Source organism: Gorilla gorilla, chromosome 1 (genome assembly GCF_029281585.2).
Source record: "Gorilla gorilla gorilla isolate KB3781 chromosome 1, NHGRI_mGorGor1-v2.1_pri, whole genome shotgun sequence".
Taxonomy (NCBI): Eukaryota; Metazoa; Chordata; class Mammalia; order Primates; family Hominidae; genus Gorilla; species Gorilla gorilla.
In genome coordinates this window covers 140041124-140065827 of record NC_073224.2, presented here as the reverse complement: position 1 = coordinate 140065827, position 24704 = coordinate 140041124, and the positions used below count along the sequence as shown (strand labels likewise).

General features: G+C 38.0%; 1 protein-coding gene across 4 annotated transcripts in view; it reads left to right on the top strand.

Annotated features, from left to right (window-relative positions):
• Window positions 1-24704, top strand: part of AGL (amylo-alpha-1,6-glucosidase and 4-alpha-glucanotransferase) — a 75934-nt gene that overhangs the window by 672 nt on the left and 50558 nt on the right. For 3 of the 4 annotated variants that reach the window (XM_019034662.4, XM_063696611.1, XM_055352872.2), the window contains exons 2-10: window positions 356-505; window positions 10725-10935; window positions 11475-11641; window positions 13607-13810; window positions 19625-19806; window positions 19983-20094; window positions 23909-24032; window positions 24376-24478; window positions 24580-24677. In XM_019034662.4, coding sequence (XP_018890207.1) covers window positions 424-505; window positions 10725-10935; window positions 11475-11641; window positions 13607-13810; window positions 19625-19806; window positions 19983-20094; window positions 23909-24032; window positions 24376-24478; window positions 24580-24677 — 1283 coding nt within the window. In that variant the 5' untranslated portion in view covers window positions 356-423. Of the gene's footprint in view, window position 1; window positions 280-355; window positions 506-10724; window positions 10936-11474; window positions 11642-13606; window positions 13811-19624; window positions 19807-19982; window positions 20095-23908; window positions 24033-24375; window positions 24479-24579; window positions 24678-24704 lie in introns of those variants that run through there. The other variant, XM_055352864.2, reaches the window with a different exon arrangement.

Genomic DNA, 24704 nt, shown 5'->3' with positions numbered 1-24704 from the left:
TAAGCAGAAGTGCCATTCGGAGTTTCCAGAGCCCTGTGGCTTGGGGCTGGGAATGTCCCCCTGACTTCAGACTTTCCTAAGTGTATTGCTTTTCTCTGAGAATGCTCTAGGTTTTTAATTTTTTAATTGTAAGAATCTGTAATACAGCATTTTTATTTCGGTCTTATTCGGTGTGCTCAAAGGCAGGAAACAACTATTAATTTGCCTTCTCGAATCTTAATAGTTACAAGATTCATTCTCTTTCATTGCTCTACTAGGCATAAAACACACTTCGAACATGTAAGTGCCGCTGTCAGCTCTGGAGAGTTTAAGGCAATAGTTATTTTCGATATTTTAACTCCTTTTTGTTTCATAGGGGTAACTCATTCGACTGTGGAGTTCTTTTAATTCTTATGAAAGATTTCAAATCCTCTAGAAGCCAAAATGGGACACAGTAAACAGATTCGAATTTTACTTCTGAACGAAATGGAGAAACTGGAAAAGACCCTCTTCAGACTTGAACAAGGTCAGTAGCAAGTTGTTTGATTTGCTCATTTGCGTCTTTTAAACTTTTAATTCATTGGCAGTCCTGTTAAATTTTTTATAAAGCTTTAAGATAAATATTATTTCCAAGGGTCTAAAACTTGATTTGTGCAAAGATGGTGCTGTGTTCTCCATATATCACTAATTAATGTTGATTTGAATTAAAAATATTTTATATCCCTCATGTTAGGATAAGGATAAAATAGTTCACTTTTCTCTGCACACTAATTCCCACTTAAGATTGAAGTTAAATATATGATCAGAAGACTGCCCATATTATTTCTAATAACATTTACTATTAAAACTTGGTAAATTACTTCGTATGTAATTTTGCTTTGGGTATGCATGTAGTTTTGCCTTTGTGTAACTGTCTCTTTTCCTTTGTTGAACCTTTGAATTGACAAAATAGATTGCAGCAAAAAGTATAGTAAACTATTGTTTATGTATATCAAAAACTTCTCAAATGTGGAGTAGGTAAAAGCTGAAAATATTTTCTTAGCAAATAAAAAGTGCAATAACTCATCTGGTTATGTTGAACTATAGTTGATCTGTATTTAAAAGATCAAATTACTTTTCTACAAGGTTAGTTAATAGATGTTTTATTTTCTTAGCCTTTGTAATTTTTCAACATTGAAGAAGTGTAATATATGAAAAATCCAGTCCCCCTTATTAATGTGCCAAATGGATGTTGACAGTCATAAACATTTCAAAGGAATTTTTAAATTTCGCTAATGTTTTAGGAATTAAATTTTTGAAAAAAATTTCACACATACAATGTGTTATCTTCATGCCAAATCCGCGTCTTTTTCCAACTTTGGCATTTAAAATCACTGAGTACCTACTCCATTTTTGGCTTTCCTGACTCTACACTTTTCTGGTTTTGATTTTTTTTTCCCCCCTCCCCTGTTGCATATTCTTGTCAACTTGGTGTCTCTTACTGGGCTCTCTTCCTTTCACTTTTTAATTAATTATGGGTATCTGCTAGGAATTCTTTCTTTTTCTGTTCTCCTTCAAAGAGTTAGTTACACAGTCTCATGGCCTCAACTGTTGCCTCTGTGCTAATGACTACTTTTGGAGGAAAGGCCTTGAGCTTTCTTCTTCTTGGAAGCTTTCAGCATTTGATGATGGGTAGATCTAGAGCCAGAATTCTCCTGGCTCTGCTGCTAACAAGCTGACTTGGGGCAAGTTACATTAATTCTGAGCATTCATTTCTTTTTTTTTTTTTTTTTTTTTTCCTTTTCTCTTTTTCTGAGACAGGGTCTTACTCTGTTGCCCAAGCTGAGTGTTGTGGCATGATCATGGCTCAGTGCTGCCTCAACTTCCTGGGCTCAAGCAGTTCTCCTGCCTCAGCCTCCCAAGTAGCTGGGACTACAGGCATACATCACTATGCCCCGCTAATTTTTTTTTTTTTTTTTTTTGTAGAAACTGGGTCTCACTATGTTGCCCAGGTTGGTATTGAACTCCTGGACTCAAGCAACCCTCCCTCTTTGGCCTCTGAAAGTACTGGGATTACAAGCATAAGCCACCGGGCATGGCCCCAATTCTGAGCATTAATTTATTTATTGGTGAGATGAAAGTGGTAATTTCTGTTCTTCTACCTTTCTAGGTTTTGAGACTCAAAATTAATAATACATGAATTTTTAGTGATAAAGCCCTAAATAAATATAAGGCATTGATATGAATCACTCCATGTATTCCCACCCTGGACCTTGGCTTCAACCTGATATTATGCAATAGAATAGTATTAGGATAGCTCAACTTGGATATGCTTAAATCTAGCATGTCCAAAAATATCCCCTGCCCATTCTCGATCCTTTATTTCTCAGCTTCCCTGTTTATTTCGTGGTATCTCCATTTTTATAGTTCCCAGGGTAGAAACCTTATATTCTTTGATGATTTCTTCTCTTTTCCTGCAGTCTCTTTTTAAGCTTGCAGTTTCTTTCCAAATATCTCTGATTGCCTGTCTATTCTGTATGGCTGAATATAGATGCCAGAATAATCTTATGCAGTCTCTTCCCTTTGTTATTAAGTGGTATGTATAAAATCAAATTTAAATACCTCTGTCTGACTTCTAAGACATTCTGTAATGAGACTACACCTTCCTTAGCCAAGATTGTATCTCATTCTCCATCATTAATGTCATAGATCTTTACAGTTGCCCAAGTCATTCCTGTTAATTCCCTTCTCAGCAGTTTTTCTCATGCCTGTCCTTATACCCGTACTCCCATCAGATTCCTTTATATCTGTTAAATCCCATTTACTGTCAGTCTATGTGTTGCCTAAGTTTCAACTTTCAGCTAGAATATCACCTCCTTTGGAAGTCTTTCCCTAATTTTTCACTGTCTGCTTCCTTTGATTTCCAATTACACAATGAGCACAGAACTATTAAGTGCTGAATAATGAAGCAGTGTCTAAAGGCTTGTTAGTCTTACAGTGTCAGACTAGGGTTTAAAATCTGTGAGAATTGATGAGGGCAGGTGACTCACACTTGTAATCTCAGTGCTTTGGGAGGCTGAGGCTGGAGGACCACTTGAGGCCAGGAGTTCATGGTCAGCCTGGACAACATAGTAAGACTTTATCTCCACAAAAAAGAAACAAAATTAGCTGGGCATGATGGTGCTTGCCTGTGGTCCCCAGCTACCTAGGAGGTTGAGGCTGGAGGATCTCTTGAGCCCAGGAGTTAAAGGCTGTAGTGAGCTGTGATCCCACCATTGCAGTCCAGCCTGGGTGACAGAGTGAGACCCTGTCTTTAAAAAACAAAAATAAAGGGCCGGGCGCAGTGGCTCACACCTATAATCCCAGCACTTTGGGAGGCCGAGGCAGGTGGGTCACCCCAGGTCAGGATTTTGAGACCATCCAGCCTGATCAGCATGGTGAAACCCCTTCTCTACTAAAAATACAAAAATTAGCCGGGCGTGGTGGCGCATGCCTATAATCCCAGCTACCTGGGAGGCTGAGGCAGGAGAATCGCTTGAACCTGGGATGCAGAGGTTGCAGTGAGCTGAGATCACACCATTGCATTCCAGCCTGGGCAACAAGAGCAAAACTCTATCTTAAAAAAAAATAAAAAATAAAATAAAATCTGTGAGGATAGGGACAGCCTTAGAAACCTAGTGCAGTGTACTGCTGATTGATTACTAGAACTCTAGTTAAAACTAGCAAAAATTGTAAAAGCTAACCTATTTGAAGAGGGAAATTGAAGGATTTATGAAAAAAGAATGATGTGGTTGACTTTATAACTCTGGTTAAAACCTGTAAATATATCCAAATATTATAAATGAGAATGTGCCACCTTTTTTTGCAGTAACGGTGTGACCATTTTGTTTTAGAAGATAATTTGAAGCCGGGTGCAGTGGCTCATGCCTGTAATCCTAGCACTTTGGGAGGCCAAGGCAGGCGGATCACGAGGTCAGGAGATCGAGACTATCCTGGCTAACATAGTGAAACCCCGTCTCTACTAAAAATACAAAAAAAATTAGCCGGGCCTGGTGGCGGGCGCCTCTAGTCCCAGCTACTCGGGAGGCTGAGGCAGGAGAAAGGCGTGAACCCAGGAGGCGGAGTTTGCAGTGAGCCGAGATTGCGCCACTGCACTCCAGCCTGGGTGACAGAGCAAGACGCCGTCTCAAAAAAAAAAAAAAAAAAAAAAGGGAAGATAATTTGAAATGTGAAAGATGAGTGGAAGAGTGGTAGAGAAGGGACATTGGAGACAAGAAGCATTGAGAAGGCTATTTTAAAAACACATCTGATTAAAGAAAAGGATTGAACAGCCTGAGTTGAAAAAGAGAGGACAAGGCCAGGCGCGGTGGCTCACGCCTGTAATCTTGGCACTTTGGGAGGCCAAGGCAGGCGGATCACCTGAGTTCAGGAGTTTGAGACCTGCCTGGCCAACATGGTGAAACCCTGTCTCTCCTAAAAATATAAAAATTAGCCAGGCGTGCTGGCGGGTGCCTGTAATCCCAGCTACTTGGGAGGCTGAGGCAGGAGAATTGCTTGAATCCAGGATGCGGAGGTTTCAGTAAGCCGAGATCGTGCCAATGCACTCCAGCCTGGGCAACAGAGCGAGACTCCGACTCAAAAAAAAAGAAAAAAGAAAAAGAGAGGACAAAGTATGAGCTATTTTCAAGTTCAGAGGACTTGGTAACCAATCAAATGTGAGGAAAAACTCTGGCAGTTTTTGGCTGTTTCATATTTAATTGGTCATCAAAGCCCTCATATTTCTTTCCTTCTCTCTTTTCTACAAGAAGGAATTCCTCCTCGTTTTTAAGACTGATATTTCTATAGATTCTTCCAGTTCAACAAGTACAAGACTAAATAATAATCTTTTCTAGACAAATCATAGCTTTTTCGCTTATTTCCTATCTCATTTAGTGGTAGAATAATGAATAAAATCAGGCCGAGCACGGTGGCTTACTCCTGTAATCCTGGCACTCTGGGAGGCCGAGGCGGGTAGTTGACCTGAGATCAGGAGTTCAAGACCAGCCTGGCCAACATGGTGAAACCCCATCTCTACCAAAAATACAAAAATTAGCCGGATGTGGTGACATACACCTGTAGTCCCAGCTATTCAGGAGGCTAAGGCAGAAGAATCGCTTGAACCCAGGAGGCAGAGGTTGCAGTGAGCCAAGATCACACCACTGTACTCCAGCCTGGGCAACAGAGCGAGACTCGGTCTCAAAAAAAAAAAGAATAATGAACAAAATAAGTACTTCCCAAATCTGAAATTCTTCCATCTTTTAAGTAGGTTGATGAAGTTTATAATTTTTACTATTTTTTAAAGAAAATATTTAGACATAAAGGTTCTTTGATTAGAAGACTGAGTTTCTATAAATTGAGTGGAGGGGAAAAGATAGAACATATTTATTTACAATAATAGTTTAATCACTCATTATGCTAGTTGCCTACAAGAGAGACATGGCTAATGCAAGTTAAGTATCCTAGCATTAGTATGAGGAATAAGATAGCCACACCATGTACTGCTATGACCTCAGCTAATTTTAGCAAACTGAGTCATGGAATCTGACCTACTGTAGGCTCTCTGATGTTTCATTTACTGTATATAAAAATTTTAGTTTCAGTGATTTGCATTAGAGGTCTACAGAGTGGCTATGTATCCCTTGGGGTATGCGCTGATATATCTATTGGGCTACAGAAAGAAAATATAACATCCCTTCCTTCCTTCCTCCCTTCCTTCCTTCCTCCCTCCCTCACTCCCTTCCTTCCTCCCTTCCTCCCTCCCTCCTTCTTTCCTTCCTTCTTCCCTTTCTTTTCTTTTATTTATTTATTTATTTATTTTTATTGATCATTCTTGGGTGTTTCTCGCAGAGGGGGATTTGGCAGGGTCATAGGACAATAGTGGAGAGAAGGTCAGCAGATAAACAAGTGAACAGAGGTCTCTGGTTTTCCTAGGCAGAGGACCCTGCGGCCTTCTGCAGTGTTTGTGTCCCTGGGTACTTGAGATTAGGGAGTGGTGATGACTCTTAACGAGCATGCTGCCTCCAAGCATCTGTTTAACAAAGCACATCTTGCACCGCCCTTAATCCATTCAACCCTGAGTGGATACAGCACATGTTTCAGAGAGCACAGGGTTGGGGGTAAGGTCATAGATCAACAGCATCCCAAGGCAGAAGAATTTTTCTTAGTGCAGAACAAAATGGAGTCTCCCATGTCTACTTCTTTCTACACAGACACAGCAACAATCTGACTTCTCTATCTTTTCCCCACCTCTCCCCCTTTTCTATTCGACAAAACCGCCATCGTCATCATGGCCCGTTCTCAATGAGCTGTTGGGTACATCTCCCAGACAGGGTGGTGGCCGGGCAGAGGGGCTCCTCACTTCCCAGAAGGGGCGGCTGGGCAGAGGCGCCCCCCACCTCCCGGACGGGGTCGCGGCCGGGCAGAGGCGCTCCTCACATCCCAGACGGGGCAGCAGGGCAAAGGCGCTCCCCACATCTCAGACGATGGGCGGCCAGGCAGAGACGCTCCTCACTTCCTGGATGGGATGGCGGCCGGGAAGAGGTGCTCCTCACTTCCCAGACTGGGCAGCCGGGAAGAGGGGCTCCTCACATCCCAGACGATGGGTGGCCAGGCAGAGACACTTCTCACTTCCCAGACGGGGTGGCGGCCGGGCAGAGGCTGCAGTCTCGGTACTTTGGGAGGCCAAGGCAGGCGGCTGGGAGGTGGAGGTTGTAGTGAGCCGAGATCACGCCGCTGCACTCCAGCCTGGGCAACATTGAGCACTGAGTGAATGAGACTCCATCTGCAATCCCGGCACCTCGGGAGGCCGAGGCTGGCGGATCACTCGCGGTTAGGAGCTGGAGACCAGCCCGGCCAACACAGCGAAACCCCGTCTCCACCAAAAAAATATGAAAACCAGTCAGGCGTGGCGGCGCGCGCCTGCAATCGCAGGCACTCGGCAGGCTGAGGCAGGAGAATCAGGCAGGGAGGTTGCAGTGAGCCGAGATGGCGGCAGTACAGTCCAGCCTCGGCTCGGCATCAGAGGGAGACCGTGTAAAGAGAGGGAGAGGGAGACCGTGGGGAGGGGGAGGGGGAGGGGGGGAGAGGGAGAGGGCTCTTTTCTTTTCTACCTGTTTTAGTTTTTTAAGTCTGTTATATGTTAGCAACATTGAATTACGTTAATATATGAATTATGCTCTCAGTTTGTATGTCAGATAAGTTACAAACAAAAAAGGCATACTCAGAAGAAAATGTAGAGGTTGTAGGTCTGGAAGGGGTTGACAATCACACCCTCATTTGTTTGCGGTATGTTGCCATGCATTGCACTTTTACTTAAGCTAGGTTAAGTAGCTTTACAGGTTATATTATCTTAAATAACAGTCTCTATATTACTTTGTAAGGAGAGGTAGAGTAACCAAGAATAGTTCTTTTACCTCACAGGAGTGATCGAACTTAAAAGATGAGTTAGAAAGTGTTTGAGATTCGTCCTTTTCAGAAATAACAAGTAGCATTAGATAGTATGATACTTAGAAAATATTTTCAGAAAAAATAAAAACTTAAGTCTTTGATGTAAACATGAGTGAGAAAGTTAAGTGCTTTTTTGAAGGAAATTGATGCTTGGAGCAGAGTTTGGCACGTATTTTCCTGCAAAAGTTCAGATCGCAAATCTTTGCAGCTTTTCAGGCAATGCACTCCCTATTGGAGCGACTCAACTCCCATTGTAGCAGGAAAGCGGCCATAGGCAAACATAGATGAATGGATGTGGCTGTGTTCCAGTAAAACTTCATTTACAGAAATGGGGATTAGGCTGGATATACTTTGCCAACCCTTGCTATAGTGAAAGCATTTTGAATATATATTTTTAGAAATGCTTCTTCCATCATTATATGATGTTACCCAAAATAAGTAGAACTTGAAATCTTTGAATCACTTTATTACAAAATATTAAAACCAAGACTTTTTAAAATAATGAAATTTATTTAGTTACATTTTCACTGAGAGATATTATCAATATTAATTTTTAGTGAGAGCCAAAAGGTTTTTTCTACCCACTAATAAATAAAATGTATTATTTAAATATTATTTATTTCATTTATATCTTATCCCATTAAGTTAACTTTTATATTTTATAATTTACATAATCTATTAGAACATCATACATATATATTATATAAATAAATGACTTAGCTTGGAAATTATTGGGGTTTTTTCCTGAAGGTAGAGCACTGATTCAAATACTGTTTTGGAGATTTTAGATGAGTTTTAACCTTTGCTCTGCAAGTTCTCTGAATCCTTGTGTAATTATAAAAACAGTATTTGTATAAACTTAACAGGGGAGACAGGTTGTACACATATACCCAGACAGCTAATCTCTGCTGTTTGTACTTGTTCAAAATGACACTATTTCTCCTAATGATAGATTTAGTCATTCTTGTGAGATGTAAATGTTTATGCTTCTCAGTCACTAAGTATTTTACTTCATGTTTTAATTCTTTCTGTAATTATTTCTTAGTCTATCCCTTCATAATTGTAGCTCTAATTTTAAAATGTTTTCCCTAATTATAAAATTATGCAAATGTATAAAAAGCATTTTTTCTGTGTTTTTTTTTTAATTAGGATTATACTATCTAAACAATTTTGTAACCTGCCTTTTTCCCCTGTTTGTAGTAGTATTATGGTGTATGTACTCTACCTCCCTGCCTACTGCCATGTTTCAGCCATACTTTTTTCCAGAAGACATTTTAAAAGCTCTACATAAATGTGTACAATGTAACAAAATAGAATAAATTAAAAGTGGTTATTACATTTTTTTTTTAATGGAGTCTTGCTCTGTCACCCATGCTGGAGTGCAGTGGTGCGATCCTAGCTCACTGCAACCTCTGCCTCCTGGGTTGAAGCAATTCTCCTGCCCCAGCCTCCTGAGTAGTTGGGATTACAGGTGCACACCACCACACCCAGCTATTTTTGCGTTTAGTAGAGATGGGGTTTCACCATGTTGGTCAGGCTGGTCTCAAACTTCTGACCTCAGGTGATCCTCCCGCCTCGGCCTCCCAGAGTGTTGAGATTACAGGCGTGAGCTACTGTGCCTGGCCAAATATCTTTTGATAACATGATTTATAATGGCTTTATAATATGCCAGCTTGTAGATTTACCATAATTTATTTAATCACTGCCAATCATTAGATATTTAGGTTGTTGTCAGTTTATTTAATTTCAATAAATGAGGCTGTGATAAATATCCTTATACATAATCTCTGTTTACATCACTGATACTTTTCTCAAAAAATCTATATAAAATTCCTAGATCAAAAAATATAAACATTCTTAATATATTAATGCCAAATTGTATTATAGAAAAAGTACATTTAGTTGCTTAGAGAAGAAATTCTTAGTTTCACTGTACAGCATTCTCTTAGTGTCTTTTACTGAAATCTTTTGTTCACAGAAAATATCCGTTAGTATATCCTCTTTTATTACTTTGTTGGATGTTTAATAAATCAAGGATTATAAATTATAAATAATATATATTAAATAGGTAAATAGTAGTTTTTTTCCTCTCAAAGAAATTCTTTAGATATTAAAGATTTTACTCAGTGGAACTAAACTTTCCTGCCTCATCAGTTATTGCCCATTATTAATTGAAAGTTATATTCATGTTTAAAATTTGTATGTATTATATTTCTAATAGACTTGACCATAGTCAGTATTTTCATATTCTAATAATTATAAAGAAGGTTTAAAGTCTGCTTTAAACCAACCAAAATGTTTCTTTCACAGTACAGTTTTAACTGTAATGTGCTTATTTGTTTTCGCTTATGGCAAAATATTTGTAACACATTGCACAAGTCTAAGGTATGTTTTTTTAAAAATAACCTAACTTGGGCAAAAGTAGAAATGCATTGGCTCTCAGGATTACAAGACAGCTTTAGTAACTAAACCATGAAGCATAGGGATATAGGCAGTAGTGTGTTGGAGGTGCTTTTGCTGGCTCACAAGAGCTGATTGTGCACATCCCTTCCCACTTCCACGTTCAGTGTTGTCGTGTTGGTAGCTTAAGATTGCCCATGTCAGGATTATTTCCACCAGAAAGTCAGCAAACACTCCAAGTCAGAGGTTCCCACCACCCTAGTCAGTTGCTAAATCTTTATTAGCACATCACTGGACTTGAGCAGATATCAGTCGGGTTCAGTTGCCTTCAGAACTCCTGTTAGAATCCTGAATTCTGCCTCTATAGAGGTTGACTTCTGTCAGTGAAGACTAACTTTCTCAGTATGGTGAGATAATAGTCCCATGGTAGCTCCCAAGTTTTACAGACTATCACATACTTTCTGACACCATAGAGAAACTAGCTTTCTCTGTTGCAGTTAGAAAAATACTAGAGAAGGTCTCTCCTCAGATGCCCGCCATTGGGTACTTAATTCAGGGGTGAGGATGGGGGATCATGGTAAATGGGGTTGTATAAGAATTTGCACATCCCAAGTTGCTATGTGAATAGGAATGCGTTTCCAGGGGAAGGAGAAAGAGACATTACAGAGCAGACAGCTCTATGATGTTTACTATACTTGCTAAAATGTGAAATTCAGCTAAATTGGAATACAAAGTAGTGCCAAAACAGCATTAGGTTTGTGGAGTTATTTTAAACATAATCGAAAAATCAAGGTTTTTTAATACTTTAAATAAAACATCTGTTTTTCAATGTGGTAATTTAAGTCCTACGATGAGTTTATTAACGTGTGCTTTTTATTTAGGGTATGAACTACAGTTCCGATTAGGCCCAACTTTACAGGGAAAAGCAGTTACCGTGTATACAAATTACCCATTTCCTGGAGAAACATTTAATAGAGAAAAATTCCGTTCTCTGGATTGGGAAAATCCAACAGAAAGAGAAGATGATTCTGATAAATACTGTAAACTTAATCTGCAACAATCTGGTTCATTTCAGTATTATTTCCTTCAAGGGTAAGTCAGGTGTTTTGTTTGTGAGAAAAAAAGTTAATTTATTCTGTAATTTGAAGTCACCTAACTTGTAAATGTTACTGTATGAATGGCAGTGCAATTTTTATAGTGCTTCCTTGAGATGCAAATAGAATATTTTTGATTTCTAGGAGGTAATTTTATGGTCCATTGCAGAGCTAAAGTATCAAGTAAATGTATTTTAAGTAACATCTTAAAATGTAGTAATTTCATGCAACCTGATTATAGGTTGCTGTTTATTTGCGTGCCCTTGTTGTTACTGATAGGTTTTAGTATACTTATTTTTCATTAAACCAACATTCTTGGATATTTTGTATATTATACATGTAATTATGTAGATTGTGAAAGGGTAAAAGTAGCTTTTCCATTAAGTTTTGTTGCAACTTTTAAAATGATTTTATGTGCTTAGAAATAAATACATTTTATTTGGGACAATTAACCTTTTAGTTAGAGTCAGACTATATTATATGAGGATTTTTTTTCTATCACTGACTGAAAAGTTTTTGTTTTGTTTTTTCCCTTAGAAATGAGAAAAGTGGTGGAGGTTACATAGTTGTGGACCCCATTTTACGTGTTGGTGCTGATAATCATGTGCTACCCTTGGACTGTGTTACTCTTCAGACATTTTTAGCTAAGTGTTTGGGACCTTTTGATGAATGGGAAAGCAGACTTAGGGTTGCAAAAGAATCAGGTAACGTCAGCTTGCTTTCTTTTTCTTATTTAAAAAAGTAATTATCCTCTGTGATATAGATTTCAAAAGTTTTGTGTATTAGTCCATTCTCTCATTGCAGTAAAGAACTACCTGAGACTGGGTAATTTATAAAGAAAAGAGGTTTGACTCACAGTTCCGCAGGCTATACAGGAAGCATGGCTGGGGAGGCCTCAAGAAACTTACAGTCATGGCAGAAGGCAAAGGGGAAGCAGGCATGTCTTACATGGCCAGAGAAGGAGGAAGAGAACAAAGTGGGAGGTGCTACATGCTTTTAAACAACCAGATCTTGTGAAAACTCACTCACTATCATGAGAACAAGGGGGAAATCCACCTCCGTGATCAATCACCTCTCACCAGGCCCCTCCTCCAACATCAGGGATTACAATTCGAAATGAGATTTGGGCAGGGACACAAATCCAAACCATATCTTTTTGCCTCTATGTTTAATTTTGTTTCTTATTATTTAGTAATATAAGTAGATAGAACCATATTAAAAAAAATTTTTTTTTTTTGAGACGGAGTATCACCCTGTCACGTAGGCTGCAATGGTGCGATCTCAGCTCACTACAACCTCCACCTCCCGGGTTCAAACGATTTTCCTGCCTCAGCCTCCTGAGTAGCTGGGATTATAGGCACCCGCCACCATGCCTCACTAATTTTTGTATTTTTAGTAGAGACGGGGTTTCACCATGTTGGCCAGGCTGGTCTCAAACTTCTGACCTCGTGATCCGCCCACCTTGGCCTCCCAAAGTGCTGGGATTATAGGCATGAGCTGCTGTGCTTGGCTCATATTACATTTTTGATACTTAACCATTTTTAAACCTATAAAAATGGCAAATTTTGTGGTTCAGCTTAAGAAATGAAGGAACTCCATAATGAAACACTTATCATTTCTAAGACTTTACCATATAAAAATCAGAAATAAGCTATTGAAAAGTGAAGGAAAATGTATTATCATTATGTATCATTTTAATTCAACAAACATTGGTTAACCATCTTTTGTGTAGAAGACATGTGCTACCATAAATACCAAGAGCAAAATGAAACTTGTGTTTCATTTTGGCACAATCTCGGCTCACTGCAAGCTCCGCCTCCTGGGTTCACACCATTCTTCTGCCTCAGCCTCCCGAGTAGCTTGGGACTGCAGGTGCCTGCCACCACGCCTGGCTAATATTTTGTATTTTTAGTAGAGACAGGGTTTCACGGTGTTAGGATGGTCTCGATCTCCTGACCTCATGATCCACCTGCCTCGGCCTCCCAAAGTGCTGGGATTACAGGCATGAGCCACTGCGCCCGGCCTTTTTTTTTTTTTTTTTTTTAAGACAGTGTCTCACTCTGTCACCCAGACTGGAGTGCAGTGGCCTGATCTATTTTTTGTAGAGACAAAAGTCTCACTGTGTTGCCCAAGCTGATCTTGAACTCCTGGGCTCAAGCAGTCCTCTTGCCTTGGCCTCCCAAAGTGCTGGGATTACAGGTGCAAACCACTGCACCTGATCTCAATATTAATTTTCTGCTTTTAAGTTGGATAATACATGAAGAAAGGAATGAGAAGTTCACTGACATAACTAAAACAGAATACAAGTACTATGGAACATTAAAAGTAGTAGAAAGACGTGTTGATATACTCGTAGAAGATAAATTTACTACATGTTAAGTATATAAATTTTCTAATAATTAGGCAGTGTATGTGAATTTCTTAAAATATTATCTCATTATCTCTGTCTTGTATATGAGGACACATATCTTGAAAGATTTAAATAAACTTGCTTAAAGTCTCTTGTGGTACAGTTAGGATTTGAACCCAAGTGTTTGACCTCTTTTCCAGTAGCATGCTTGCCTTGCTATTTATAATTACTTAAGAAAGTTTAAATTTATATTTTCTTCATTTTAGGCTGGTTTTGTTTGTTTGTTTTTACAGTGGTCTTTCCTTTATTTGCTTTGCAGGCTACAACATGATTCATTTTACCCCATTGCAGACTCTTGGACTATCTAGGTCATGCTACTCCCTTGCCAATCAGTTAGAATTAAATCCTGACTTTTCAAGACCTAATAGAAAGTATACCTGGAATGATGTTGGACAGCTAGTGGAAAAATTAAAAAAGGAATGGAATGTTATTTGTATTACTGATGTTGTCTACAATCATACTGGTATGAGCTTCATTGACTGCCTTCATTAATTTTGATGAGAATTTATGCACACACACATACACACAAATTAAGAGAAAGGAAGAAAGAAAGGGAAAGGAAAGGGGCTAACATAAATTTTAAAAACACAAATGATGATTAGGTGTCCTTCCGTTTAAAAAATTAATATTTTTCCTTCCAAAGAAAACATTCTTAATTGAGGATTAAGTCAATATATAAGTATCTTGCATCTGTTGCTTATAAATACAGGAGAGTGATCATAGAAGGAACATAATGATCACATATTTCAACTTACAGTACAGTAGTCCCCCCTTATTCGCAGTTTTGCTTTCTGAGGTTTCAGTTACCTGCAGTCAATCACATTTCAAAAATATTGAATAATTCCAGAAATTAGCAATTCATAAGTTTTAATTTTCATGCTGTTTTAAGTAACATGACAAACTCTCATGCCATCCTGCTCTATCCCACCTGGAATGTGACTCATCCTTTTGTCCAGTGCATCCATGCTGTAAATACTACCTGTCCACCAGTTACTTAATAGCCTGCTCAGTTATCAGATAAAAAAAAAACAAAATATCAAAATATATATATATATAGGGTTTGATACTATCTATAGTTTTACACATCCACTTGAGGTCTTGGAAGGTACCCCTAAGGATAAGAGTGGACTACTCTATTAATCCTTTCCCAAGTAACTCATGGATCCTATATTAGCAGGAGCTCTGGTACTATAGTACTATAGCATATATGAAAAAACTGAATGACTTCTATTATTTGGAAAGAAACTTATTAGTAAACTCTCAGAAGTTGTATCTGGAAATTATGTCTTCTACGTGTTAAAAGAGCTTATTAAATTTAGTCTGTTTTGGTTCCTAAGATTCCTTAGTGATATATAATTCTATTAAAATAGATCAGATTTTTCCAGCTAGCGATCCTTGAGGAAATGGTTGCTCCCCTCACCTGTCAGAGGAGCTGAGCCTGGCCTGGCCTAGCCTGACAAAGCGTGGCCATCAGCAGCTTTGGGTTTAACCCAGTTTACCTTACAAATGTTATCTTGTGTGTATGCTACAATGTAGAAAAGTTTGGAAACCACTGATTTGCATATGTAAAGAACAAGAATTCTAGTTGGTACAAACATTTAAAAGATACAATCTGCTGTTTCATAAAACAGTTCTCCAAGTAACCATAGAAACTATGAAGATATTTAAAAGCTCATAGATCTGGTTCATCAATATAAATAAAAATCTCTAATCATAATGGCAAAGTTAGGTAAAGAAATAGGTACATTCTAAAATTTGGTGTTTCTGCATGTACCTAGAAACCAAGCCTCCAATTCTACAGTGAAAACTTCATAATACCTAAGAACTCAGTATTCTTCATTTGAAAATTTGACATTATTAAGCCAGGTGCTGTGGCTTGCACCTGTAATCCCAGCTGCTTGAGAGGCTGAAGTGGGAGGATGACTTGAGGCCAGGAGTTTGAAACCAGCCTTGGCAACATAATGAGACCCCCATCTCTTACAAAATAATGTAAAAAAATTGTAAAGGAAAATTTGACAGTCTTGATAATCACTTTGAGATCTATAATATTGAAATCAGATGTATCAAACCACATAAGGGCATTTTATGAGTTGTAAATTATATGAGTTAGGATATGGCATAAGCAGCTATAACAGAAAAACATAGGGACTAAAGGCTAAAATTGTATTTATTTCTTACAAAAGATTAGATAGGCATTCCTGGACTAGGATGGTAGTTCAGTGGTGATAGGGAACTAGTTTCTCTCATGTTGCTCTGCAGTCTCCAACACTTTGCTTCAAATTCTTAGTCAGATATGGCTATTCCAGCTCCTGCTACCACATTCTCCCCAGTGGAAATGAGGAAAGGGCAGGCATGTCTTTTTGGGTATGATATGATATATATTACTGTGTTCATATTGCATCGCAGGAATTTGTCTCTTGCCATACCTACCTTAAAGGAGACCTGCAGGGTAGTCTTGAGTTTGTCAGCTATGTGTAAAGTTGAACCTTGGGAATTTTATTACTAAAGAAAGGGAGGATAAAACTGAGTACAGCAGCAGTGTCTACCACAGACTGTATTTCTGAGACATTTGAGAGATTCTGTGCAATGTAAAAGAAGTAAACCTTGCCACAGCCTTACTTGAAAAGTGTTGCAAATCGTGATATCCTTTCTGTGAAACAAGTTTTCTTTTATTTATTTATTTATTTTATTTATTTAATTTTTTTCTGAGACGGAGTTTCACTCTTGTTGCCCAGGCTGGAGTGCAATGGCGCGATCTCGGCTCACTGCAACCTCCACCTTCCGGGTTCAAGTGATTCTCCCGCCTCAGCCTCCCAAGTAGCTGGGATTACAGGCATGCACCAACACACCCGGCTAATTTTTGTATTTTTAGTAGAGATGGGGTTTCTTCATGTTGGTCAGGCTGTTCTTGAACTCCCGACCTCAAGTGATCCGCCCACCTCGGCCTCCCAAAGTGCTGGAATTACAGGCGTGAGCCACTGTGCCCAGCCAGTTTTCTTTTAAAAAAGTATTATCCAGCAGAATTCAACCTCCAGGATGGTTATGTGAAGGCTTCACACACTCTTTACGTAGTGAAACAACCCTAACTGGTGAAAATTATTTTAAGACACTCACTTAAATCCCCTTGAAATTGTCCTACGGATATTTAGCATATGGAGAAACGTGAAAATCTACTACATCTTAGTAAGAACAAGAGTCCTTGGTGATTGAACCAAGACCTGCTCCATTATCTTACACAAATGCCTCTGTTATGGAAGCTGTATCACAGGTGCTCAACTCCTGGTAGGTGTGGCCAAGAGGGAGACATTCTCTCCTCCCAACTCCCAGCCTGGGGTTATAGTTTCATGCTAAGAGGCACAGTCTATGAGTGTTTTTAATTCTCCCTGCCGGCACTGTCTTGCAGAAGTTCTTTTTTTTTAATTTTTTTTTTCTCTTTTTTTTTTTTGAGACGAAGTCTCCTTCTGTCGCCCAGGCTGGAGTGCAGTGGCGCAGTCTCGGCTCACTGCAGCCTCCACCTCCCGGGTTCAAGCGATTCTTGTGCCTCAGCCTCCCGAGTAGTTGGAATTACAGGTATGAGCCACCATGCCTGGCTAATTTTTATATTTTTAGTAGAGTTGGAGTCCCGCCATATTGGCCAGGTTCGTCTCAAACTCCTGACCTCAGGTGATACACCCTGCCTTGGCCTCCCAAAGCGTGAGCCACCGCACCCGGCCGTGTTGCAGAAGTTCTATTCCAAGCAGGCAGGTGGAGAAAAATCTTTTCTCCACCCAGCCCCTACTTGTAGAGCTGACATCCTTTCCCACAAGTAGCAGACCAAGAACACTGGGAACCCATTTGCCCTGGAAAAGGTCTTGGTTCAAATGCCAAGACTCTTGCTGTTCTTATCTTAAATAAATGTTTCTTCTTATGCTGAATGCCCTAGGATAATTTCCAGGGACTAAATGATTGTTTTTAAAATTATTTTCACCAGTTAAATTGTTTTGCTAGGGACAGTGTTTGTTGAGTTTCTTACTGTATCACTCCAGAAGTCCATATTTATTTTTTAATGTTGATGTGTGTTAAAACATAGTTTGGAGTTTGACTCTTCTTTCGTGTAGAATTAGAAAAAAATATTTTCACTACCTATTGTTTAGAATTCTTTCATTTTACAGTTGATTTTTGTTTCAAAATATTGAAAAAAGAAATAGTTTTAGGATTTTGCTATTTTAAAAATTGGGGACGGGTGGAGTGGCTCACACCTGTAATCCCAGCACTTTGGGAGGCCGTGGCGGATGGGTCACCTGAGGTCAGGAGTTTGAGACCAGCCTGGGCATCATGGTGAAACCCCATCTCTACTAAAAATACAAAAATTAGCCGGGCATGGTGGTGGGCGCCTGTAATCCCAGCTACTCCAGAGGCTGAGGCAGGAGAATCACTTGAACCCAGGAGGTGGAGGTTACAGTGAGCCGAGACTGTGCCACTGTACTCCAGCCTGGGTGACAAAGCAAGACTCTGTCTCAAAAAAAAGAGAAAAATTTAAATTAGCTGTGTGTGTTGGCATACACTTGTCGTCCTGACTACTTGGGAGGCTGAGGCAGGAGGATCACTTGAGCTCTAGAGTTCAAGGCTGCAGTGAGCTATGATTGCACCACTGCACTCCTGCACTCCTGGGTGACGGAGAAAGACCCTTTCTCAAAAATAAATGGATGAATGAGAGCAGCATTGGTATTTACTCTTTTTTTTTTGAGACAGGGTCTCATTCTGTCACCCAGGCTGTAGTGCAGTGGCACAATCTCAGTTCATTGCAACCTCCACTTATTGGGCTCAAGCAGCCCTCCCACCTTAGCCTCCTGAGTAGCTGGGACTTTAAGCACATGCCACCATGCTCAGCTAATTTTTTAAAAATTTTGTAGAGATGAGGTCTCACTGTTGCCCAGGCTGTCTCCAGCTCCTGGACTCAAGTGATACTCCCTCCTCGGCCTCCCAAAGTGCTGAGATTACAGGCGTGAGCCACTGCACCTAGCCCCAATATTTATTCTTTATAAGTGAAAATCCTATTTGGACATAAGTTATTACTACATTTTGTCATTTTGAAAAATACCTTGAATTTCAGTGATTGTGTTGATGAATCTCGGAGGAACTACTTAATGCAAGTTTTGAGAATTACCAATTTAACTTTTATTACAACTTCTCTGCTCCTTACATAGCCTTTCTTCATCTGAGTGTTTATTATGGGTATGAATAAATACTAAGTAAATAAATGACTTACTAAATAAATGACTGAAACTGGAAATAATAATGATTCTAAAATTATATAAGGGTGCTCAGCTGAGTAAATGAAGCACAAACAATTCATTTCAGCAGCAGAGCAATGTGGTTAAGATTACATATTCTGAAGAGGGACTTGGCCAAGTTAATTGCTGACTATATGACTTGGGCTGAGTTACTTAACTCTCTGTGCTTCAGTTTCTCTTTTGTTAAGGGAACATAACAGTATGTCCTAATTTGTGTGGTAGGAAGTGAGGAATAATAAATTAGCATATTTAACTGCTTAGAACAATTTCTGGTATGTGGTAAATATTCAGTAATTGTTACTACTTTTTATTTTATATACATTAATCACTCATGCTCTTCAATATGAATTCAGGGATAATTAGTCCATTTTAAAGATCAAACAAGTTCCATGTAACTTTCATTCGTTTATTCTAAATTAAAACAAATTATCTGTTTTTGAATAGGTAGATATAAGGTTTCACTGTGTTGCCCAAGCTGGTCTTGAACTCCTGCAGGCTATCCTACCTCCACTCCCACAAAGTGCTGGGGTTGAGCCACCGTGCCTGGCCAAAACAAATTATCTTCAATGTTGTAAATATTTGGAATACTGTGCCAAACTCCTGATTCTGATTCTGAACTATAAGCTACATTCGTATTCCTTGAGCGTATTTATTTTAGCACTTTCTCAACCTCGCTTTTATCCAACTTATCAAAACAACGTTATTTCATTAACACTTTAGGATTAGCCATACAAAAGTGTTACCTATGAGAGAGTTGCTTTTTGTTTCATCGGATTTTCTAAGCAGAATTAAAGTTAGAAAAAAAAAAAGTATGCTGAAGCGAATGATAGGATACCATAACCAAAGAAAAAACTTTTCCTGTAACAGTATCATCGTAAAATTGATGTCCAATATAGAAAAAAATGAGTGGTAGATCTTTATATTTTATTTCACCTCTAAACTTAACATAGATACAGTTTCAATTTAATTATGAGATACTCCTTTGTGTCTCCTTTTTCCTTCAGCTGCTAATAGTAAATGGATCCAGGAACATCCAGAATGTGCCTATAATCTTGTGAATTCTCCACACTTAAAACCTGCCTGGGTCTTAGACAGAGCACTTTGGCGTTTCTCCTGTGATGTTGCAGAAGGGAAATACAAAGAAAAGGGAATACCTGCTTTGATTGAAAATGATCACCATATGAATGTCAGTATGTACAGAGGAGTATCACACTAAAACAGAAAAAATTTCTAAAGCACACATTAAATATATGGTTGAAAATTACTTAGAACCTGTATTTTAATATGATAAACAGTATTTGCTTAACTGATTTTAAATAAGTATATGTATGTATGTATTTTTTAACTATTGACATTTTTCAGTCCATCCGAAAAATAATTTGGGAGGATATTTTTCCAAAGCTTAAACTCTGGGAATTTTTCCAAGTAGATGTCAACAAAGCGGTTGAGCAATTTAGAAGACTTCTTACACAAGGTAAAGGATATATACTAGAATGTTCCTATCGATTTTAAGAAATGTAATATTATAAAGGGAAAACTCTCTTTTGGGTAACATCATTATTAAATATGTCATTGTATGATATTTGTGTTATTGTTGGTATTATAAAACTGTGATTCTGTAAGCTGAGAGTTAGCAGAAACATCTAAACGGCACGTCATAATAATACATAACACAATTATTTCCCCTGGGTACTGTATCTTACTGTTCCATAGAATGCTCAGAATATTGTGGAACCCAGTATATAGTTGTTAAATGTATGAATGGGAAGTAGGTAGAACAGGTTATTTCAGCTGAGAAAGGCTTGAAACAAGTTTTGAAATTGAGAGATGTGATAGTCTCCTGTTGTCTATAGTAAGAACCTTAGCTGACGTAGAGGGGCTCCCAGCTGATTTTGCGCACTATTAAGGCCATCTAACCACTAGTGATATTGAAGCCAGATATTGGCGAGATAACAAAAGGTAACGAAGTGAGTCGTCTATTAAGGACATAACTAATCAAGCAGTTAATATGCCCCCCCCCAACAAAATAGGGTAGGAAAAAATAGGTGAAATGAGAAAGTAGGGTTTGTAGGAGACAAATTAGAAAGGATTATTAAGAGTCTATCTGCATTTCATATAGGACAACCTAGCAGTGAGGATTTGGGGAAGATCTTAAAATACTTTTTTTCTCTTGCAGAAAACAGAACTAGAGTAGGACTCAGAAATAGTGCCTTTGAAGTAGACGTCAATATGGCTTGAGCTCTAGGATACTCAGTCAGCTTCATGCATCAACTTTTGCAATTGTGTAACACCTTAATACAGGAATTTTTAATATTAACTTTTCTCCCTGTTTCATTTTACTGAAGGGCCTCTATCTTCCCTTCCCCCAATAACCTGTATTATTTACATGAAATAATATGTGCTCATTGTAAAGAGAAAAAGCCCAATAGTTTAAATGTGTAAGAAAATAGAATGTATGACCTCTTCTTTCCCAAAACCCACATCTCAGCTACTACATATTGTTTCTTGTACTTAAGACTCTTTGTGAAAAAAAATTCAATTTTATATATAATTTTGTATAATTCTATATATGGTAAGTACATAAGTTTTATATTTATTTTTATTTTTTACACATGCAAATAAGACAAGAACATAAATTGTCAACAACTTGTTCTTTTAGTTGACAATATGAATTTATTATAGCTAATTATTTCTTTTAACCTCTGTATAGCAATATGCTATTTTTAAAGTACTTGAATTTATTTAGCCTTTTTGATAGGTTGTTTCCAGTTTTTTCATTTTTCATTCATTCATTCAATGCATATTCATTGAACCACCTACTACTGTGTGCTAGACATGAGGATTCAGTGGTAAACAGAACAAAGTCCTTTCCCTGGATAAACTTCCAGTCTCATAAGCTGTACTGCAGAAAATACATCCCCGTACACCTTATGTTTACTTGCTTATGTGAGTCAATCTGAAGGATACATTGTTAAACATGGAATTATTGAGTCAAAGGGTATACAGATTTCAAATATAATAAATTTATTTTCACAGCAAGTTATACCAACTTAATATTATCACTAACATTAGATATCATTAACTTTATCATGTTTGTCAATTAGGCAAAACATACCTTATTTTAATTTACATTTCTTTTTTTTTTTTTTTTGAGACTGAGTCTCACTCTGTCACCAGGCTAGAGTGCAGTGGTGTGATCTTGGCTCACTGCAACCTCTGCCTCCCAGGTTCAAGTGATTCTCCTGCCTCAGCCTCCCAAGTAGCTGAAACTACATGCATGCACCACCACACCCAGCTAATTTTTGTATTTTTAGTAGAGACGGGGTTTCACCATGTTGGCCAGGATGGTCTTGATCTCTTGACCTCGTGATCTGCCTGCCTCAGCCTCCCAAAGTACTGGGATTACAGGCGTGAGCCACCACGCCCAGCCTTTTAAGTTACATTTCTTTGCTTATTAATGAAGTATATTTTTACACCTTGATTAGCTATTTATATTTCTTCCATTAATTGCCTGTTAATGTTTCTTCTCATTTTTGTATTGAGTTGTCTCTTTTTTTATATCGACATTATTGATTATTACACAGGCCTCAAATATATCCCCTAGTATGCTCTTGATCTTTTAACTCTTGTTTATGGTGACATTTTTTTTCAATGTAGTCAAACTTTTCAATCTCTGATGGCTTCCAGTTTCATATCATGCTTAGAAAAGACCTTCCATCAACATTCTCTTTTCTTCTAATTTGTATTTTTACATTTGAATATTTAATATACCTGAAATTTATTTATGTGTATTATATAAAGAAGATATTTAACTTGATTTGTATTTTTAAAATTATATTGAGTTGAAAATCCATCCTTTTATACTGATTTGAAGTACCACCATAATACTTCATAGTGTATGGTAATATACAAAATATACATCTGTTATCTGTGCTCTTCCACTGATCCATCTCTTTTATTCTATCAATACTAAAGATTATTAGTTTATACTGATGGCATAGCTTTTTCTCTTTTTCAAACATTTCTTGGCAGTGTTCTTTTTTTTTTTTTTTTTTTTGAGACAGAGCTTCACTCTTGTTGCCTAGGCTAAAGTGCAGTGGCATAATCTCCGCTCACCACAACCTCCGCTTTCTGGGTTCAAGCGATTCTCCTGCCTCAGCCTCCCGAGTAGCTGGGATTACACGCATGTGCCACAACACCCAGCTAATTCTGTATTTTTAGTAGAGATGGGGTTTCTCCATGTTGGTCAGGCTGGTCTCGATCTCTTGACCTCAGGTGATCCACCCGCCTCAGCCTCCCAAAATGCTGGGATTACAGGTGCAAGCCACCATGCCCGGCGGCAGTTTTCATATATTTACTCTTCCAGATGAACCTTAGAAACTGGATTTTAAGAATCGATTTGTATTTTATGCTGTTTTGTGAGGCTAACGTGAATAACCACCACTACACTATGGAAACCCATTATTTTGTTTTTTTGTTCGTGTTTTTATAAGTCATTTCAAAGTCTCTTTAGAATAAGCCAGACACAAATTAATTAGTTAATATAAAATCAAGTTCAATGGAGGCAATCCTCTACCAGTTCTTAATTTTATTACAAACAAGTTCCAGAAAAAGAGTGAAAATTTCCCCAAAAACCGTTTATTTCCTTTTTAATTTTTAAGTTATTATCTAAGGAATATGGTTGATGAAAAGGGAAAAAAAGTATTAAACCTGTGTGCTTCTTTTAGAGAATTCAAAGAAAGTCAGGTTGTTAATAAGACTTTAGGAAGCAAACTTTGAAAGCAATCTTGAAAAAGAACTCCTGAGGTTAGAATATTTGGTAGCACCTGGGAGGAAAACGGGTTCCACTAAAGTCCTTAAAGTGCTTTAAAAAAAAAAAAAGGTACATGTATACATGTATAACAAACCTGCAAGTTGTGCACATGTACCCTAGAACTTAAAGTATAATAAAACATATATATAAAAAAATAAAAAAAGAATAGAATAAGTGAATGCTGATGTAGGCAGAAAAGTGGGGGCTGAGATTGAATTGATAGGAATCCTTGTGTCTTTCTTTTATGTTATTTTTGTCTCTGTTTCTTTCTCCCCCACACCCCTCGTGTGTGTTTGCGTGTGCACGCACGTGCACACAGCAAGATGAGAAGGGGAGGAGGTAGGAGGATACCTGTGAAATAAATATTTGTTTTATTTTCAGTGAAAAAATTATAGGCCAAAAATTAGAAAATAGTGACAGTTATAATCTCTTTGTAGATATTTGCATTTAAGGTATCATCTTTTCTTTCTTTTAGAAAATAGGCGAGTAACCAAGTCTGATCCAAACCAACATCTTACGATTATTCAAGATCCTGAATACAGACGGTTTGGCTGTACTGTAGATATGAACATTGCACTAACGACTTTCATACCACATGAGTATGTAATGTGTTTTTTTCTGTGAAATAATAATATTACTTACAAACCTTTATGGCTAGTATGATTTTCATACTACTTATTAAAAACGCTTAATAGAAAATGAAATAAAGTAATTCACTGTAATTCTACTATTTCAGCACATGACATTTTCCCACTTTTTCTGTGTGTGGGCCATGTTTCTATATGTGTATATAAACATTTTTACAATTGGAAAACATCATCAGCCATAATTGAAATCCCGATGAATATATTTAAGGTTTCTGTGACCTTTGTTAGAAAGTTTTTAAATGTAGAATCTGTAAAGCCATTAAATATTATATCTGCATTTCTCCATCTGCTCTAGCAAGGGGCCAGCAGCAATTGAAGAATGCTGTAATTGGTTTCATAAAAGAATGGAGGAATTAAATTCAGAGAAGCATCGACTCATTAACTATCATCAGGAACAGGTTTTACTTATTTTTGAACTGCTGCTTTTCCTTGCATCTTACTACTATTTTTTTGTTGTCTTGAGGATGATGATGATCTAACACAATTTAATGTTTTTCAGGCAGTTAATTGCGTTTTGGGAAATGTGTTTTATGAACGACTGGCTGGCCATGGTCCAAAACTAGGACCTGTCACTAGAAAGCATCCTTTAGTTACCAGGTGTTGCATTTTTGTTTTTTTTCTTAT